General features: G+C 48.4%; 1 protein-coding gene across 14 annotated transcripts in view; it reads left to right on the forward strand.

Moving 5' to 3' along the window:
- Positions 1-18,087, forward strand: part of ASAP1 (ArfGAP with SH3 domain, ankyrin repeat and PH domain 1) — a 346,820-nt gene that overhangs the window by 99,946 nt on the left and 228,787 nt on the right. The window contains exon 1 of one of the 14 annotated variants that reach the window (XM_055545766.1): positions 202-17,942. The exons of the other annotated variants lie outside the window; for them this stretch is intronic. Coding sequence (XP_055401741.1) covers positions 17,889-17,942 — 54 coding nt within the window. The 5' untranslated portion in view covers positions 202-17,888. Of the gene's footprint in view, positions 1-201; positions 17,943-18,087 lie in introns of those variants that run through there. 14 annotated transcript variants of the gene reach the window in all.

Genomic DNA, 18,087 nt, shown 5'->3' on the forward strand with positions numbered 1-18,087 from the left:
AGAGTCCTAGGAGGAAAGCGATTGGGTCCAAGGCTGGGTGTGCTCATCAGTTCCTGATATGGTTGGTCATGGAGCCAGACCCTCCTCCCGCCCCCCACCCCCCACCCCACCACCACCACCACCACCACCAGAAGCATGGCCCGCGTCGCACAACCCTGGAGCCCTGGGCAGCCTGTGAACGAGCTTGTCGCCTCGCAGAGACAAGCCTTGAGTCAGGCCTTTACTAAAAGTTTCTGCAGAGGGAAAGGTTAGACTTTGGGTGTGCTGTCGTCTGCCCTGTGTGCTGATGCTCCAGAAGGGGCCTGTGAGTCAGAAGAGGAGAAGGAGCAAGCGAGGGTGGTTCCAGGCCGTCTGCAGAGCTGAGTGGACGGCGAGCCGAGAGCCTGTGTCCTAGGGGTCGCAGGAAATGGCAGCTCTTCCCGGTCAGCCCTCGGTGACTTCTTTGCCTTCTGGAACCTTCCTGCCCAAGTCCCCGCTTCCCTGGAGGCACGTTCGCGGAGGCCTGTGCCTCGTGCCTTCAGGAATCAGGAAATCGCTTTCACTATGAAGAGGGCAGACATGTAGAAGACAGAAACGGAGTCCGTTGGACTCCTCGCCAGCCCTGGTGGTCCTCCTTCCTGCCTTGTTGCCTGGACGGTCGCACTTCCCCTGTTAGCGTCACAGGCTGTTCTCCAGCTGAGAAACGCCTTTGGATCAGTGAGTATCTTTTGCACACCTAAGTACCGCCACACATGGTTGTACTTCATACATGGTTGTGAATTTGCTAGTTGGATTGTTTCCAACTCACCAAGAGGTAGCTTGCAGGGGGCAGGAGGGGAGGGTGTTTTGGAGAGAGGGACCTCTTCTCAAAGTCACATGGGCCTCATGGGGCACCTGGGCCTTTGGAATAACCCGAGGGGAAGAAGGTGCCAAAAATAACTTAATTGTTCCCTCTGAGAGGTGGCACATGGTTTTTTATTTTCAGAAGCTTAGTTGTATATTAGACGTCCTTGAGTTGTCTCTGGGCTGGGAGCCCCATAACTTTGTCACGTGAATTGTTACATGATGGGTCCATAAGGTTTTCCTGGTTGACCTGGAAACCCAACCACGACTGTCCCTGGGCTGGTGTGTTCCCAGCGCCAGAGGTTTAGCCTCTGGATGTGTTGGGACCCCATTTCCCCAGGGAATCTAGGCAGTGGCTTTCTGGGGTATGTTTTTGCAGTGGGACTTTCGCTTAGTGGAGACTACTTCAAATCAGGGTTGACTCTGGGTGCGGCGTTCTGGGTTCCATGCTGGTACTTCACTGGTGGTGTCTTACAGGGTCCTCAGAGCATCTGGAACCTGAGAGGTAGTAACTTCATTTTACAGATGAGAAGACTGAGCACAGAGAATTGCAGGGGCTTGGCCCCGGCATGCAGGCAGCAGGGGAAGCTGGAGTTTGTGTCTTTCGTGGCTTGTGTGGACCTCACTCGTTCGGGTCCCTTCTCTATCCTTCTTGTTTCCCCTCGGGGTCCCAGGACGTCCCCCTCCCCACCCCGCACCGTCCCTGCCCTGGCTCAGGACCTGGGTCTTCTGTACCAAAGTCTGCTGGACCAAAGTCCGACTCTCCTGGAAGCCAGTCTCGTTGAGGATCCCTTTCAGTGTTAAAGCCTGACGAGGCAGCTGCCGGCCTTTCCTGGAGCTGTGTGCGCCCCCCGCAGTGCGTGACGCCCTGACCTGGCATCACCGGGAGGCGGCTGGGAGGCAGCTTTAGGTGTTGGGCACGGGGATACCCTCACACTGTACAGTGTAGCTGCCTGTCTCTTCCTGTATGTCAGTTCAATGAAGCCTGAGAAAAAAACGCCAAGTTGGCTCAGTTTCTTAAATGGCTTCTCGCTGCCCCCTTTTCTCCTATTTGTTAATAAACGATTACATGCATGCGTGTGCGCTCAGTCACTCAGTCCTGTCTGACTCTTTGCAACCCCATGGACTATATAGCCCTCCAGGCTCCTCTGTCTTTGGGATTCTCCAGGCAGGAATACTGGAGTGGGTTGCCATGCCCATCCCTCTCCAGGGGATCTTCCTAATCCAAGAATCGAACCTGCGCTGCATTGGCAGGTGGGTTCTTTACCACTGGTGTCACCTGGGAAGCCCAGATTATTATATAAATAAATGCTATTCCTCTTTCCCTTTCTGTCTCCCAAGAATCTCCTAAAGCCTGTTCATGAACCCTTGGTGCCTCAACCCTGGTTACCAGGTATATGTCCAGTATTGGGCTGGGCAGTCAGGTTAAACGTGATGCATGATTTAATCTTTGCATCAACCTCAGAACATGGATTCTCAGCTCCCCCATGTTACAGATCGTGGAACCATTGGCTCGGAGAGGTGGCAGGCTCTTAACGTGTATTTTATCATTCGATTCTTACAACAAATCCATGATGTAGTTAATACTTGGATATTCCAATGAGGAGCCTGAGGCTGGGCAGTGGGCAGTTCACTGGCTCAGGTTATACAGCTGAAGGGAAAGAGCCAGGTTCAGACCGAGGTCTGTCTAGCCCCCAGGTCTCTGCCCTTCCCTGCTGTGCGCTGCAGTTCTTACCCAGGATCCCACAACTGCCACCTGGTTACACCTCCTCTTGGCTCGGACATTGGGCGCCTCCCCACACTTACTCTCTCGAGCATGAATAATGGAGACAGGAGCTCGACATTGTGACCCAGAGTCATGCATCCATCTGGGGTGTCCTGCACCTTCCCGGGCACCCTGTGGTTGGTGGGCATGCTATACTCTGGAGCCTAGGGTTGGGGGGTTAGTGTTGCTTCCCGCAATGGTGCGTTGTGTCACATGACTTAGTGACTTAATTTGATCTGTTAGCACCCCCACAAACATGTGGCATCACTGCACTAAATACTGGTTAAAGCAAAACAAAGCAAAACAAAACAGCCACTCCATAACACCCCCATCTTAAAAAACTAGAAATTTACTAGGTAACCTCCTGAAGGTGTTTCCGCATCCGTAGCCATGACGTAAGCAGCCTTTGGGAGTCGCTGTAATCTTATAACAGCCACCATTTATTAAGCTTTTCTTTGGGCCTAGTACTGTGCTAAGTTCTTCACAGGTTTCTGATCCTTAAGACAGCTCTGCATGAGTTTCTGCACTTGATAGGAAAGAAAGAGATGCTAAGAGAAGATCAATAAATTCTCAGGTTACACAGCTGGTTTATGACAGAACTGCACTTCAGAGCAGGTCTGTTCAGCTTCTCAGTGTCACACCACTTTACAGCTTGTTAAAAAAATAGATGCGGAATGAAAATTTGTAAATTTGTAGTTTAAATATATATGTTATGTAATGCATGTATATAATATATATTTTCTACATTGAGAAGGAGAATATGAATACGGCAGATATTATTTATCAGATACTCAATTTCTGCTTGTGCCTTTCCCCTAGAAAGGTTATAGGAAGAAGGGAGCTGGAGGGATTTTCGCCACATCAGCGTAAATGGTTCCCCGGGGAGAGGTAATTTGTGCTTATTTCAGAAGCAGCAGCGGATGCTCCCTGAGGGCCCAGCCCTGTTTGACTCTCTTGTAGGATAAATTTCTCTGTTGGTGTGTCTCCTGCTTTACATTCCCTGGGAAGCTCCCCCTTTGCGTTGCAGCCACTCTCATCTCGTGACCCTGTGGGATGCTCAGAAAAGAGGGAATTATTTGGGGTCATTCCCTTCTCTGTCCGCTCAGCTCAGCCTTTTCTCCTTGTGTTACTGTTTCAAGGACAGGACGTGGTCTTCTTGACTTCCTAACCTCCAAAGCCTGGGAACCAGGAGGATGAACGCTAGCTGAAAATGAACAGATGACCGCATGCACATGTCTATGCATTGAGGGGCCTTGAGGAATTTAGGCAAAGGTGACCCTTGCTCTGTGGCAGGCAGAGACGGGGGCAGGGTACCGTGGACAGGATTGACCAGACAATGGGGAGGAAGTTTCAGACTCGTAAGAGGTCAAGGGACATCACGAAATCTTGGCATTTTGGAGGCGGAAGGAGCCTTAGAAATCCCAGAGATCAACCAGGACGTTTTCCAGGTCATTGAGATCTCTCACCAGCCCTAAGTTTGCAGCCACTGCCCACTTCAGGGCCCAGAACCGGACAGATCTCTTTAAATTAGTGCTTTTATTGATTTCAGCACTTAACCGTTCATCGTGCTGTGTTTTATGTTTGAAGTAATTGATTTTGTTTTGTGTTGGAGCCCTGAGGTGGTTTGGGTAGGAAGGAAAAACAACTCTAAAAATTCTAGAAACTAATCAAATAGCACACTGCCTTCAGGTGAGAGAGAACTGGATCTTATGCCAGTCCCGCCGGCCACCTCTGCCCCCGGCCTCTTTCCCACCCCCTGACTCTTGTTGCATTGCCGAGGCCCCCCTGCTCTATTTGAGAGGACCTGTGCACTTGCTGATTCTTAAAACTTGCTCTCTATCAGGACCTAGATTACCTGTCCCCATCTGTTCCACCGCACGATCCTTTAACCCCCGGGAAGGTTCCCGGCGTCTTACACTTGTGTAGCACTTAACAGTTTACAAGGAATTTTGGTGTGTGTTGTCTTACTGTGAGGGGTACTGATAGGAAAGCAGGTAGGTTTTCCACCACACCTCTTTGCAGGCTTTTAATAGCAGGAACGAAGAAGTTCCGCGCCCTTGTGCATGGCCAGGTTGAGTCGGCAGAGACACTGCAGGTTAGCCGGGGCGGCTGTGGACTCTACAGCTGTTTGGGGTAATGTTCTTGGAGGAGAGCCCCTCTTTATCCACCTGACATCCATCTCCGGTTGCTGTTGCTGGCTCCTCTTTGGGAACACTTCCCATATGAGGGTACTTTCACTGTAGCCACTTGTTTTTATTAAGTGCTTGCTGTGTTAGATACGACTGACTGCGTCCGTTCATTGAAACCCCACAGCAACCATTAAGGTAGGCACTGTTCATTGCCCCTTCCTAACTGTGCTATTTTGGGCAAGTGACTTGACTTCTCTGTGCCCTGGCACAAACTCCCTGAATCACTGCGGTATTAATGCTGCCCTACGGCATGAGGCTGTCATGGGGTGAGTGAGTGGCTGCGAGTGAAGCGTCATAAACTCCCTGGAGAGTCTTATCCCTCAGTGCCTTGCCCCTCTTTTTTCACCCATTAAATGTGCACAGTAGGTTTTGAGAGGGTTGCTGTGAGGCTGGATGAGATAATGGCTATTAGGCACCTCATGGTCTGCTTCGGTACGTAGTAAGTGCTAGATGCAAATGGTAGTTATAAACGCCATTCCCGTGGGGAGCTGTTTCTCACCCTCTTATGTGCAGAGAAGATTACAGGATCAGAGGGTCTTGTTAGCAAGGCTGGCCCCTGGCCACTCTCTGTAGAAGACAGAATGTCTTGGTGCAAGGGAGCGATGTCAGGTTGAGGGTAGGAGAAAGTTCAAAGACTGTTATAAAACCAAAGCAAATGCGAGAAAACAGCTCCGTGAGAAGTCGGAAGATTCCGCCAGCCTTTAGTACTTTTAATTTTCATGAGATGAAAGGAAAGCTCTCCACTACCACCTCCCTGCCCACCCAGCTCTCATTTCCTGAGAGGATTATATTAATATATCTTAGTTCAGGCTGCTAAAACAAATTACCCTAGACACGTTGCCTTATCAACAACAGAAGCTTGTTTCTCACAGTTACGGAGCCTGGAAGTCTGAGGTCAGGTGTCGTCACGGTTGGCTTCTGGTGAGAACCCTCTTCTCGGTTGCAGACAACTGTCTTTCTGCTGTGTCCTCGTGGGGACGGGGTGAGGGGTCTCTTTTGTAAAGGCACTCGACCCACTGTGAGGGCTCCACCCAGTAAAGGCTCCACCCCCTAATACTGTCTCATTAGAAGGCTAGGTGTTCGTCATCTGACTTTTGAGAGCATGCAAACACTCAGTCCATTGCAATAACATTTATTTTCTGTTAATTATCATGGACATGTTAGGACTTGATTGTTTGGGAAGGACCAGAATGCTTAATTAGTATTCAGAACTTAGCATTTCTAACAGGGGCTCTCTTGGGAGTGGATTCATTTTTATTGCCCTTGGAGACCTAACTTCTGAAAAGCCAGGGTGCTGTATAGGTTATCAGTGGGGAATCAGAGGCAAGTGGTTAGTGGGACAGATCTGGAGAACCACCGCCCTCCACAGCAGGTTATGGCATGGGTCGCTGGCCAGCAAGTGGAAGAACCTCAGAGGGAGGTGTGTGCCCCGGTCCGAGGGGGCCCGCCCTGGGGTCTTTTCTTGCCTCGAGGGGACACTGGACGTGACTTGTGTGTCCAGTACAGATCGCCAAGCCTGCTCCCTTTCCTTTGCCCCAGGGACCCTGTGTTTCTGTAAACGCGGTGGTTTCAGCTTTTCCCTTCTGAGTCTCAGCATCCCTTTTGCGATCCATGGAATTTCAACGAACACATGAAGAATGTGAGAACAAAAGGACACAGGTGCAGCGGAGCTGGGGCCCTTCTGGCAGCCGCCGTGCGACGGTGGCGTTCAGAATGGAAATAAACGAGGAATTGTGGAGTTAGCGCTTTCCTCCAGAAACTCAGCGCCACAGCCCTGAGGCGTCGGGCCCTGCAGTTTTTCTGGCTATTTTCATCCCAGAACTTCAGAATCCTTGGGAAGAATTCTGTGTGGCTCTCGCCTCGTCTGCGGGGTAGGATGTAAGTGGCACCAGTGGCTTTTTCAGAGCCTCTTCCCTTTTCCCCCTCCTTCCTCTCAGTGGTTTGCTGTGAGACTGTCCCCCTACTTTTTCCCCCGGCCCAAAGTTCTCCTTCCTCTGGCAGGTGTTGGAGGTGTGGACCACGGAGGAGGGCAGCGTTAGGGAAGGGCCTCCATCTGATAAGAGATGCGTCAGCATCTGTCTCTGCAGCGCGCCCAGGCCCATGCCCAAGGCAGACATCAAGGGCCCAGCACCCTCCATTTTTGTTACTGATTGACACGCCTGTCTGTGTCTAGGCTAGAACTAGACTGAAAATCTACATAATGACTGTCTTGCTTCTTTAAATTTATACTGAGTGCTCAGTGCCTGTTTTTTTTTATTTATTCTGAGTTCTTTCAGCAGAATTTTCTTTTTAATTGAAGTATAGTTGATTTACAACGTTTCTGCTGGACAGCAAAGTGGTTCAGTTATACATGTATGTATATATACACACACACATCCTTTTTTAAAATATTCTTTCTCACTATAGTTTATCACAGGCTCTAGGGCGCTTGGGCTTCAGTAGTTGTGGCGTGTGGACTCAGTAATTGCAGCTCCCAGGCTCTAGAACACAGGCTCAGTAGTTGTGGTGCATGGGCCCAGCTGCTCCGTGGCACGTGGGATCTTCCCAGATCAGGGGTCGAACCTGTGTCTCCTGCACCGGCGGGCGGATTCTTTGCCACTGAACCACCAGGGAAACCCTGTCATTGTCACTTGATGAGTAAATTCTAGGCCCTGCGCAGTCAGATAGCTTTAGTGTAAGTGGTAGAGCTGGAACTTATTAAACTCTCTTCTCCTGACTCCGAACTTCGTTTTCCTTCCATTACCCCTGGACAAGGCAGCCAGAAGGGCGAGCAGACAGCCGTGGCGCCCCCTGACCTCCCAGTGCAAGGAGTCCCTCTTGAGGGGAGGGGCAGCTCTCTGGCCACTGAACCGTTTCCCCGGAGCTGGCCTTGTCAGTTACAGTTTGCTGCCAGTATGTTTAGTTGCTGGTGGCTTCTGTGTGGGTGATTCCCAACCACCCCTCCCTTGCTGCCCCAGAAGAATATAACTGTTTTTGTTTGTTTTTAAGAGCCAGTGGTTTCTTATTAGAAACTTTGTGGACTTTTTCCTGTCCTGGTGCCAAATTGTGGACTTTGATAAACACAAAAGCTGTGTATCTTGTGTCTGCATCAGCTGCTTAAAAATACTAGCATCTTTGGTAACATTTTTCAAGCTCCCCACTGGGCTTTTTTCAAGCCCCTTACAGTAAGAGGGAAGCTCCCCATAATAGCCCATTTATTGCATTATTAATTTCGGTCGAGTGCTATTTAATTATTGATGTTGCACTGAAGGTTGGTTTGGCCAACACAAGTAAGCAGCTTGACTGGGGAGAGATCCTTCTGTCCCCATGGCTGGACTAGAATCCTCATTGCCCGGCATCCTGCAGGCTCTGCCGCCAGCCCCGAGAGTCACTTGTTGGCTCGGGGCTTGCTGAAGCCCTCCAGCTGTTTGCTTATTGGGAGATGGAAGGAGATGCTTGCCTCTACCTGGAGCTCTTTGATGGAGCAATAGTTCCTCTCAAATTGTCCTGGCCTTAACTTTGTTCCGGCTGTTCTCCTGGGTCTGATGTCTGTTTCTGGTGCAGAACAAAATTTCCCTTTCTGCCTCTCTACCTCTCTAGCATTGCTAACTCAGGATACACATAGGTTCTTTTTTTGGTTTAGTAACTAATTGAAATGCTGCTAAGTCACTTCAGTTGGGTCCGACTCTGTGCGACCCCATAGACGGCAGCCCACCAGGCTCCCCAGTCCCTAGGATTCTCCAGGTAAGAACACTGGAGTGGGTTGCCATTTCCTTCTTCAATGCATAAAAGTAAAAAGTGAAAGTGAAGTCACTCAGTCCTGTCCGACTCTTTGCGACCCCATGGACTGCAGCCTACCAGGCTCCTCCATCCATGGGATTTTCCAGGCAAAAGTACTGGAGTGGGGTGCCACTGAGGACTGTCCAAAAATAGTTGTTTCCCCTTGGTTAGCTTTACCATGCGCCTCCCAAAATCTAAAGAGTTTGCAGCTTTTCTGAATCCTTCTGTCACGTCACATGATGAGTGTGGACATCGTTCATCCAGCCTCACTCTTTGCTGTTTGGTACCTAGGAGGCAGGGGCTACATTAATAGCTCAAGCGGTTAAGAATCCACCTGCAGTGCAAGAGACACAGGAGACGAGGGTTCAATCCTTGTGTCAGGAAGATCCCCTGAAGGAGGGGATGGCAGCCCACTCCAGTATTCCTGCCTGGAGAATCCTATAGACAGAGGAGCCTGTTGGTCTACAGTCCATGGGGTCGAGAAGAGTCAGGCAGGACTAAAGTGACTGAAACACCTTGGAGGCATTCTTTTAGTTTATTGCCTTGTCTTTATACATTTTGCTTTGAATGTGTTTCCTAGATATAGGCCAATGTCTCTCAAAGTTTCCTGTGCATATAGGTTACCTGGGAAGTTTGTTAAAATGCTTATTTTCATTTAGTTGGTGTTGGGAAAGGCCCAGTATTTTGCATTTCTAACAAGCTGTCAAGTGATGCTGCCGTGGCTGGTCTAGAGGCCACACCGTGAGTAGCAAGGAGGAAAACCACTGGTCCCCACACACACACACGTACATGAAAACACATACACGTACACGTGTGCACACACCTTTGTTTACCTTTACCTTCTTGTCCACTGCTGTGATTAAGTGTGAGGCAAGAATCTTTTCCTTGGAGCGACTAATCATTCATCCTTTCGGTAAACATTTATCTTGGGTCACAGGAGTGGGAGACCTGCCTATTTGGAAAGGGCTGTTTCTGAGGCTTCTTTTTGTCATGTGTACATCCCAGGTGCCCACCCCTGCTGGGCAGTGACTCAGCAGTGCGTGGTGGTCTCTGAGGCATGTAGCCTGCCCCCACCCTGGGCCTCCATTCCCCTATCTCACGTGGAAACCTCGTATCCTAGTAATCAGACTTCTGAATCATTCAGGTGCCTGCAGTTGGCTTTTTTTTTTTTTAACATCCTGAAAATTTATTGCAAATCACGGGACTGACTCAGCGGTGTTATAAAAGAAGTTGCCATAACAGGCTTACTGATCTCTTGTTGAGGCTCACATGTACAGTGCTCACTCCTGACTTGCTGGCGGGGCTTTCCCAGGAGCCCCATTTCCCAGATGACCTCTGACGTCTCTCACTGACCAGAGAGCCCCGGGTGTCACCAGGAGGAGGGGGTGGGCAGCACAGCCTCGGCAGAAGGGCTCTGTTCCCTTGATCACCACAAGAGGCAGAGTCAAGCCCAGAATCTGACTTCCAGCTCTTTCCATCTCTTTCTCCACTTGGATGACTCTGTACTCTCCAGGCACTGTTGGTTCCTGGCTGTGGGTCACAATCCCTCCATATTCCAATATACACGGATAGGGCAATTCACCCTGTCAGTTCTCAGCAGAAGTGAGTGTGACCATGCAGGGTATGCATCTGGTGGACGTGGGTTTGGATCCTGGCTGTGTCACTCACTGTTGTCAGTTTATCAATATCGTACCCCTCTCTGCCTCAGTTGCTTTGGACCTTAGTTTCTTCATCTGTGGAAACAGAACTCATGCACTGACATTCTTCATCTGTGGAAACAGAACTCATGCACTGAACGATAGTGAGAATGAAGTGAGTTAGTCTCTTTCAGTGCCTGGTGGAGGAGGGTCTGCTCCATGATAGGTGTCCAATCAGTGGTCATTCTGGTGATGAAGATGGTCAGGGCCTTCAAATGAGAGGGAAGGGAGTAAGGATACTCTCTCAGTACCCAGGCTGAGAGTATTAATAGTTTGGAGGAGATGATGCTCACAGTGGAATAGGAAGTAAGGGCAGGAAGCCTCCTTGAGTTCACTCTGCAGGGAGGAGAGAATAAATCAGGCATCTTGAGGCTTCTTGTGTCAATGACAGAACAGTGCAATCAGAGAATTTGGGGAATGAGCACGGCCCCGGGAAGGTAGCAATGAAACAGAGAGAGGCTTAATGTGCTGCCAGGTCTGAGGTGTGAAGGTCTGGGGATGTATTTGTATCATCTAAAGGGAAGGTCTGTTTAAGATAAAAGTACTTTGCTAATGAGATGACTTTTCTCAATCCCCCTGCTATTTTATCTTGGTAAATGGTGAGCTGTTGCCATGTGAGAGGATGCCCACTTTTTCCCCAAGTCTGAAAGAAGATCTGTGTTGCTGTCATAGTATAAAAAGCACTCTGTGATACGGTACAGGGCTGCCCAAAGAGGGAAAAGAACAGGAAGTCGCCACGCACAAAACAGAACAGGCCTTTCATTCATTTTGTGTTTTGTTTCCCCCCCCGAGCTGTTAAATAAAAGTTTATTTTGGTCACATTCTACAACTGGAAGTAATTTGTAAGCCGTCAGAGTGATTTTTGAGGAACTGTGGAATAATCTCAAGATAACTGTCTTTGCTTTATGGCATGCACTGTTGGTTGAACTTGGTTCCCCATCTTCTAGTTTAAAAGTGAAAGAGCCCATGTACCTGGTCTCCTCAACTCTAGCTGGTTTTGAGTGAAGAGCAGGTGGGGCTCTTGGGAGCAGAGGCTTCTAGGAGACTTCAGTAATTACTAGATGAATGAAGGGCTGCAGTTTCGTGATAGCATTTCATCACATGCTTTTCTTTTTCCATTACCTGAGAAGCGTACTTGATACACCAGATTTTTGTTACCTGGAAATGCAGGGGTAACTCCTTGCATGTGGGGCCTCAGTAGCTCCCCGTGGCTTCCGGGACAACGTTCAGTCTCTTTGGCCACCAGGCCTAGAGTCGGGTGCCCCTCTGCCCTCCTTCTGCCTTGCTGAGCCTCCTTGGCTTCTCCCTGACTCTCTTTCCCTTGGACCTGATATCACCTTTCCCAACTGTTGTTCCCTGACCTTGTCCTTGTTCCCACCCGGCCTGGCACCTGTGGGGCTTCCTAGGACTACTGGTAGTGGTGGATGCCTTCTGTGGGACAGTATAATATTGTTGTTGTTCAGTCACTAAGTCCTGTCTGGCTCTTTGTGATCCCATGGACTGTAGCACAGCAGGCTCCTCTGTCCTCCACTGTTCTCCTGGAGTTTTCCCAAACTCATGTCCGTTGAGTTGATGATGCCATCTAGCCATCTCATCCTCTGCTGCTCCCTTCTCCTTTTGCTTTCAGTCTTTCCCGGCATCAGGGTCATTTCCAATGAGTCGGCTCTTTCCATCAGGTGGCCAAAGAATTGGAACTTCAGCATCAGTCCTTCCAGTGAATATTTAAGGTTGATTTCCTTTAGTTTGATTTGACTTTGGTTTGACCTCCTTGCAGTCTAAAGGACTCTTCAAGAGTCCTCACCAGCACCACAGTTTGAAACTATCAGTTCTTCCTTGCTCAGTCTTCTTTATGGTCCAACTTTCACATCCATACATGACTACTGGAAAAACCATGGCTCTGACTATACAGACCTTTGTCGGCAAAGTGATGTCTCTGTCTTTTTACTGTGCTGTCTGGGTTTGTCATACTTTTCTTTCAAGAAGCAAGCCTCTGTTAAAATACATCTAATAGTCTGTGACAGAGTTTATTTATTTATTAGTTTTTAGTTTTTATTTTGACTGCAGACTTGTCATTCACATGAGCAGGCTTTCTCTAGCTGTAGTGCAGAAGCTTCGTTGCTCTGTGGCACAGGGGAGTCTTGGTTCCCCAACCAGGGATCGAACTCGCATCCCCCTGTGTTGGAAGGCCGATTCTTAACCACTGAACCACCAGGAAGTTGCAGTGGGGCTTCATTTTATCAAGACAATCAGCAAAAATATGATTTTTTTATTTTTGTGACCATTTGATATAAACTGTTCTGCTTCAGGATGGGGAATGTCCTGCCGTATCTTTACTATTGTTAGAGCCATGCCTATTTATTGTAGAAAGAAAGGAGAATGTGAAAGTTGCCTATAATTCCATCACCTGAAGATGATCAAAGTTAGTATTTGGGGTTATAATTCTTTTTTAAATCACCTTTTAAGTGATCCAGTGGGTTTGGATGGGGGAGAGCTTTTAGGACATGAGGGGTAGATAGAAAGAGAGTCTATAGATGTATAGTTGTAATTTCCCCATGATATTTGAGAGCACGATCTGGTTAGAGCTCCTAACAAAAGTTATCATAAAAGGTTGAATGGTTTTATGCTCACAGCATCTTTGCATATGTTTTTATTTCTAGTTCATTCTGTAATGTGAAGACACTTTCACTTTATTTTCCCTTTTTAAGAGATATTTCTCTCTTGCCACTATAAATTTGTTGGGTTTTTATTTTTAAGAAATATTTTCTGAAATATATAATTTTTTTTAATGAAAATTTTGTCTTCACATTAAGGGCAGCCAGTGGCCAGTTGGTGGGCTTCTCCTTCCTGGTCGGGGAGTGAGTAAAGATCACCCTTTGACTTTGAAAGAAGTGATAAGGGAAGTAGAAAGTAAGTTGACATGAAATTAACTAGAGAGGGAAGCTTTTTTTTCTATTCTCAGCTATTTAAGAGAAAGAAAAAAAAATTTTTTTTTTTGATATGAGAAAGAAAAGTCCTTTTGCATTCTGGAATACTTTCAAAAGCATTGCTATTGGTGTTAAATTCCATTTGGATTTGGAATTATGAAATTTTTAAAGTGTTGAAGTAAAATTAGTTCTCTGTGTTATTTTTTGACGGTGTACAAACAACAGTAACTTGAGCTAAACTACCATTACATCATCACAGAAACCAGTATAAAAGTGGTTATTTAATTTGAAATGGAATTGAGTATTCAAAGGTGCAAATGGGGTGGATGGGTTTATGGGCAAATGGGGTTTCCTTTCTCAGCGAGACACTAGGGAGTGAGAGTGTTTCCATTGGAGCCACTGGCTGTGGTGATGGGTGTGGAGACCCGTGATGGCCCAGGCAGTGTCGTCAGCGAAAGCACAGAGCAGAAGCAAGAAGTTTCACTGGAAACTCCAGTAAATCAGATCATTTGATCAAGAGTTGCATGAAAAATTCCAGATAGAGGTCCTGAAATAATATGACCCAATCAAAAATATGACCCCCCAAACCAACCCAAACAAACAGTAAATTGGGTTCAACATATTCTTCATGGCTTCATGTTTAATTCTCTATTTGAGTCAGTTTATAGGCTCAAGAAGGGCGGTATATAAAGATAGGCTGGATTCTCACATGATAAAAAAATACACTGTTGGATTTATTGGTTAGAATCCTATAATCTTTCCCACCTCATATACAGGCATAAATACTCATTTAATATGGGGATGGAGACAGAGATCCATCGTAAAGCTTACCCAGAGGACAGATTCCTTATGGCTGTAAAAAAATCTCAACTGCTCGGGAAGGCCTCCCATCAGACTGTGTGCATGCTCGGTTGGGTCCAACTCTTTGCAACCTCATGGACTATATATAGCCCACCAGGCTCCTCTGTCCATGGGATTATCCTGGGAAGAATACTGGAGTGGGTTGTCATTTCCTGCTCCAGGGGATCTTACTGATCAAACCCTCATTCTCCTGCATTGGCAGGTAGATTCCTTACCACTGAGCTACCTGGGAAGCTGCATTCCCCACCCCCCCAACATCAGACTAAGTTTAATTTGCTTCTCACATTGTTTGAGCACCTGCTGTGTGCCCATTCTGTGTTGGATGCTGAGGGGGGGGTGGGTAACAGAATGAATTAGACATATGATTTCTGCCCCAAAGGTGTTCGCAGGCGAATGGGGACTAGGGAGAGGGTGCAGAGTTAAGTGTAGTGGACAGTGCTGTGAAGCTGGGTCGCATGGCTCGGGGAGTGCAACCAGAGCCACAACTGGTTCCAGCCGGAGAGAGCTTGCAGCGTCCCTTCTGACCTGGACCATGAAGGACAGATGAGTACAGCATTCCAGGCAGAGGACACCCTTTGAGCAAAGGCCCAGGGTGGGATGGACTTCAGTGAGGCAGGCAGCACACCCATAGTGATGGTATTGGCTTTATTTCATGGCTGTTCCATTTGATTAGATGAAGCCATCAATCTCCCGCTCTGCCTTTCTCCGTCTTTTTGTTTTATGTTGTGTTGGGGGTATGTGTGTGGAAGGGATTCATTTCCAGCTGGGTCTAGCTGCAGTGAAAATGTCCTGCTTGACAAATTGGAAATTAGATTACAACCATCTCTCATTGCAAGCCGGGGCAGTAGCTGAGGCATCAGACACCCCTCGCTGTGGGGGCAGGACAGGAGGGAAGTGTTGATTTAGGGCTGCTGGGTGTGTTGACTTAAAAATTGTTTGAGAAACTAGGGCTGTGTGGTCCCAGTTGATTAATAAATATGGCTGCTCGCCCTGCCCTGGGGGTTTTCTCCCGGGAAAACTCGGGATGGCGCTATCAGAGGCTGCCCCGGCAGAGGTACGCATATTGTAGGTGGGTGGACGTTTTTTTATTGAATGAATTGGTGCATTTATATGCTTGACTATGTAGTTCCTGTTTCAGAGTTCTTCTTAAAATGTAAAAGATGCTCAATTTAAAAATTTTGGAAACACCTGGAGTTTTTGGTCCCCATTTAATGAGGCAGGAATGTGTTTGCACAGGAGGCCCAAACTGAGGCCCCCAGTGTCACTGGGCTCTGCGCCAGCTTCGCAGCCACCCACCCCAGCTACTTTCTACGTCTGTAAGGTGGTGCCTTTGGACCAGCTGGCCTCCCGGGGCGCCTGACACAGGAGCCCCTCAGAAGAGGGAGGAAGGAACCCCAGGTCCTGGATCCTAGCTCTGCACTAGACAGTGTAGCGGCCGTGCAAGGAGGAAGTGAGTGCTGGGGAGCTCGGTGGTGTCCGCCACGGGGAGACTCCCGGCCACGTCTGCACCGCAGCTGGGGGCCACGTCTTGAGAAGAATGATGGAAGCCAAGTAGGGACGGAGCTGGAAGTCTTTCCAGAAGTGACTCGGGGAACGACTGTGGTGTGACCCAGAGAAGGGCAGCGTGGGTGGGAGTGGGGGCAGTGCCAGCCCAGAGAGCTCTCCTGCCCTCGATCCTGAGCTTGGGGTGAGGAAAGACGTACCACCCTGAATTGAAACCGGGGGCCTCAGAGAGCCCCGGGGTCCTCAAGGGGATGGTTTAAGCAGACGCCGTTTTCCAACTAGGAGAAATCTGGTCAGGGAACCTAGTGCCCTGAATTCCCAGCTAGTGTAGGAGGCCTCCCCTCTTCCAACTGTTTATGGTCTATACTGAGCCTTAACTGATTACTAGTGTTTTTACAGCTTTTTGTATTAACACTGCACATCTCCCTCTTGAAAATAATTTGCTGTGATATTGTCTGGTCAAGGTGCTATTTGTGCCCATGGCCTATTATAGACAGTAGGTGCATAGAACCTCTTACTTATTTGGGAGGGCTGGGTGTCACACCGTGTGGCATGCAGGACCTTAATTTCTTGACCAGGGATTGAACCCACACCTCCTGCATTGGGAGTGAGGAGTCTTAACCACTGAACTGCCAGGGAAGTCCAGGAACCCCTTGCTTTTTTGTTGTCAAAATTACATCTATTTCTTGTCTTTCCTTAGTCTGAAAATTAATGTGGAATTTTTGTAACAGAAATAAGATCAAGGTTAAGCACCTGTGCTTTCACTACTCTGAAGACTGTTGGCCACTGTATAGTTTGGCACAGAGGTCAAGAGCATCCAGGCTTTGGTCTGATGTTCCTGGCGTTGGATCTCCTCTGTACCACCACCTACCAACTGCATGGACTTGGTCAAAGTCTTTTGTGTCCATACATCATGACCATTTCCTCATCCACCACAGAACCAATCTCACCCGGCTGTTGTGAAGATAGGTGAGACATGCACGGAAAATAACTTATCAGTGGTGGGTGCATGGTTTGCACACTCATTAAATGTTAGGCAGTTTCAGTAGTGATGGCAGAAGTAGAGTTAGTAGACGGCAATAAGCCTGTGAATGTGTGTGTGTGTTGTTTTTTAAAGTTTTTGCAAAAGCGGGATCTTATTAAATAATCTGCTTTAAAACCTACCTTTTCCCCTTAATATTATATTGAGCATTTCTCTACGTTGTTAGTCTCCCAAACCATAATTTTTTTTATGACAGCTTCATTGAGATGAAATTCACATACCATAGTGCTTCCGTTGAAAATAAACAGTTCAATTTTTTTTTTAGCGTTTTCAGAGTCGTACAATCAATTTTAGAACATCTGTATCACTGCCCCACTCCACCCCACCCCTTGTGCCCAGAGTAGGAAATGGCAACCCACTCCATTGCTCTTGCCTGCAAATTCCATGGACAGAGGAGCCTGGCAGGCTAGAGCCCATGGGGTCACAAAGAGTCAGACACGACTGAACATATGACACCATTCCCCACAAAAGCCCTGAACCCCATTAACAGTCACTCCCCATTTTCCTCCAAAGCCCGCTAGTCCCTCAACTAATCTGTTTTCTCTCTTCATGGATTTGCTTATTCTGGACATTTCCCAGCTATTTAAAGGCCGCACAGTTTTCTGTTATGTGGATGTCCCTTGATTGAGCAACCCTCTCTCTGCTGGTGGGCATTTAAATTACTTTCATTATTGTAGGTAACTTCCACGGTGGGCCTCTTTACCATCTCAGTAGAGTCACCTGGGAGTCATGTAATTAAGGTGATGTCTTCAGCTGTGAGGGCCACACCTCTGTGCTGGGAGATGCCCCTGGAGCCACTGAGGAAGACCCCAGCCCGAGCCATGAGGTCCCTGGCGTTGTTCAGGGGGCAGCAGCCTGCCAGGGGCAGGGGGGACGATCGACTTTCTGAGCAAAGCTGTTAGAAGACAGACCAAGCACAGGGCCATAGTCATCACCAACTCTTTCAATAGTGCTATGGTTTCAAGTCCAAGGACAAATCCTGGTGGAACCAGAGCACAGGGAGAATTACTCATTACATCTGAGCAGAGATAGCTACTCAGGGCCGCCTGCCAGGCGTCCGTCTAAGTCTTCCCAGCGAATGGTGCTTCCCGTTGGTGGTGCAGAGACCGATGGGGTCGGGGAGAATCAGCCACGGTGCCTCTGATGGGCCTGCATCTAAAAGGCTCAAGTTCAGGTGCCTCGGGAAGGGAAGAGATCTTAAAGAAACAGACTACTCTTCTTCTCTGAATCTCTCCCTCGGGATCGTGTTCCAAGTCCCAGGGCTGGATAACGTGCTGTAGGGAGGTGCATTCAGCTCACGCTCTGCTTTGAGATATAGGGATTACCATGGGAGAATCGGCTTCTGCATGTTTGCCGTCTGGCTGTTGTGAGCGCGTTCAGGTTTGGAACATTTACATTCGTTGGACGTTTTCTCCACCCTCTGCCAGGCCCCCAGGTGAACACCGCTGATGCAGTTTGATTAGGGCCAGTAGGCTGGCCCAGCCTCTTTCGGGGGAGACAGCCACAGGAGCTCAGCAGGGTCGCG

The sequence above is a fragment of the Bubalus kerabau genome, chromosome 14 (genome assembly GCF_029407905.1).
Source record: "Bubalus kerabau isolate K-KA32 ecotype Philippines breed swamp buffalo chromosome 14, PCC_UOA_SB_1v2, whole genome shotgun sequence".
NCBI classification, from domain to species: Eukaryota; Metazoa; Chordata; class Mammalia; order Artiodactyla; family Bovidae; genus Bubalus; species Bubalus kerabau.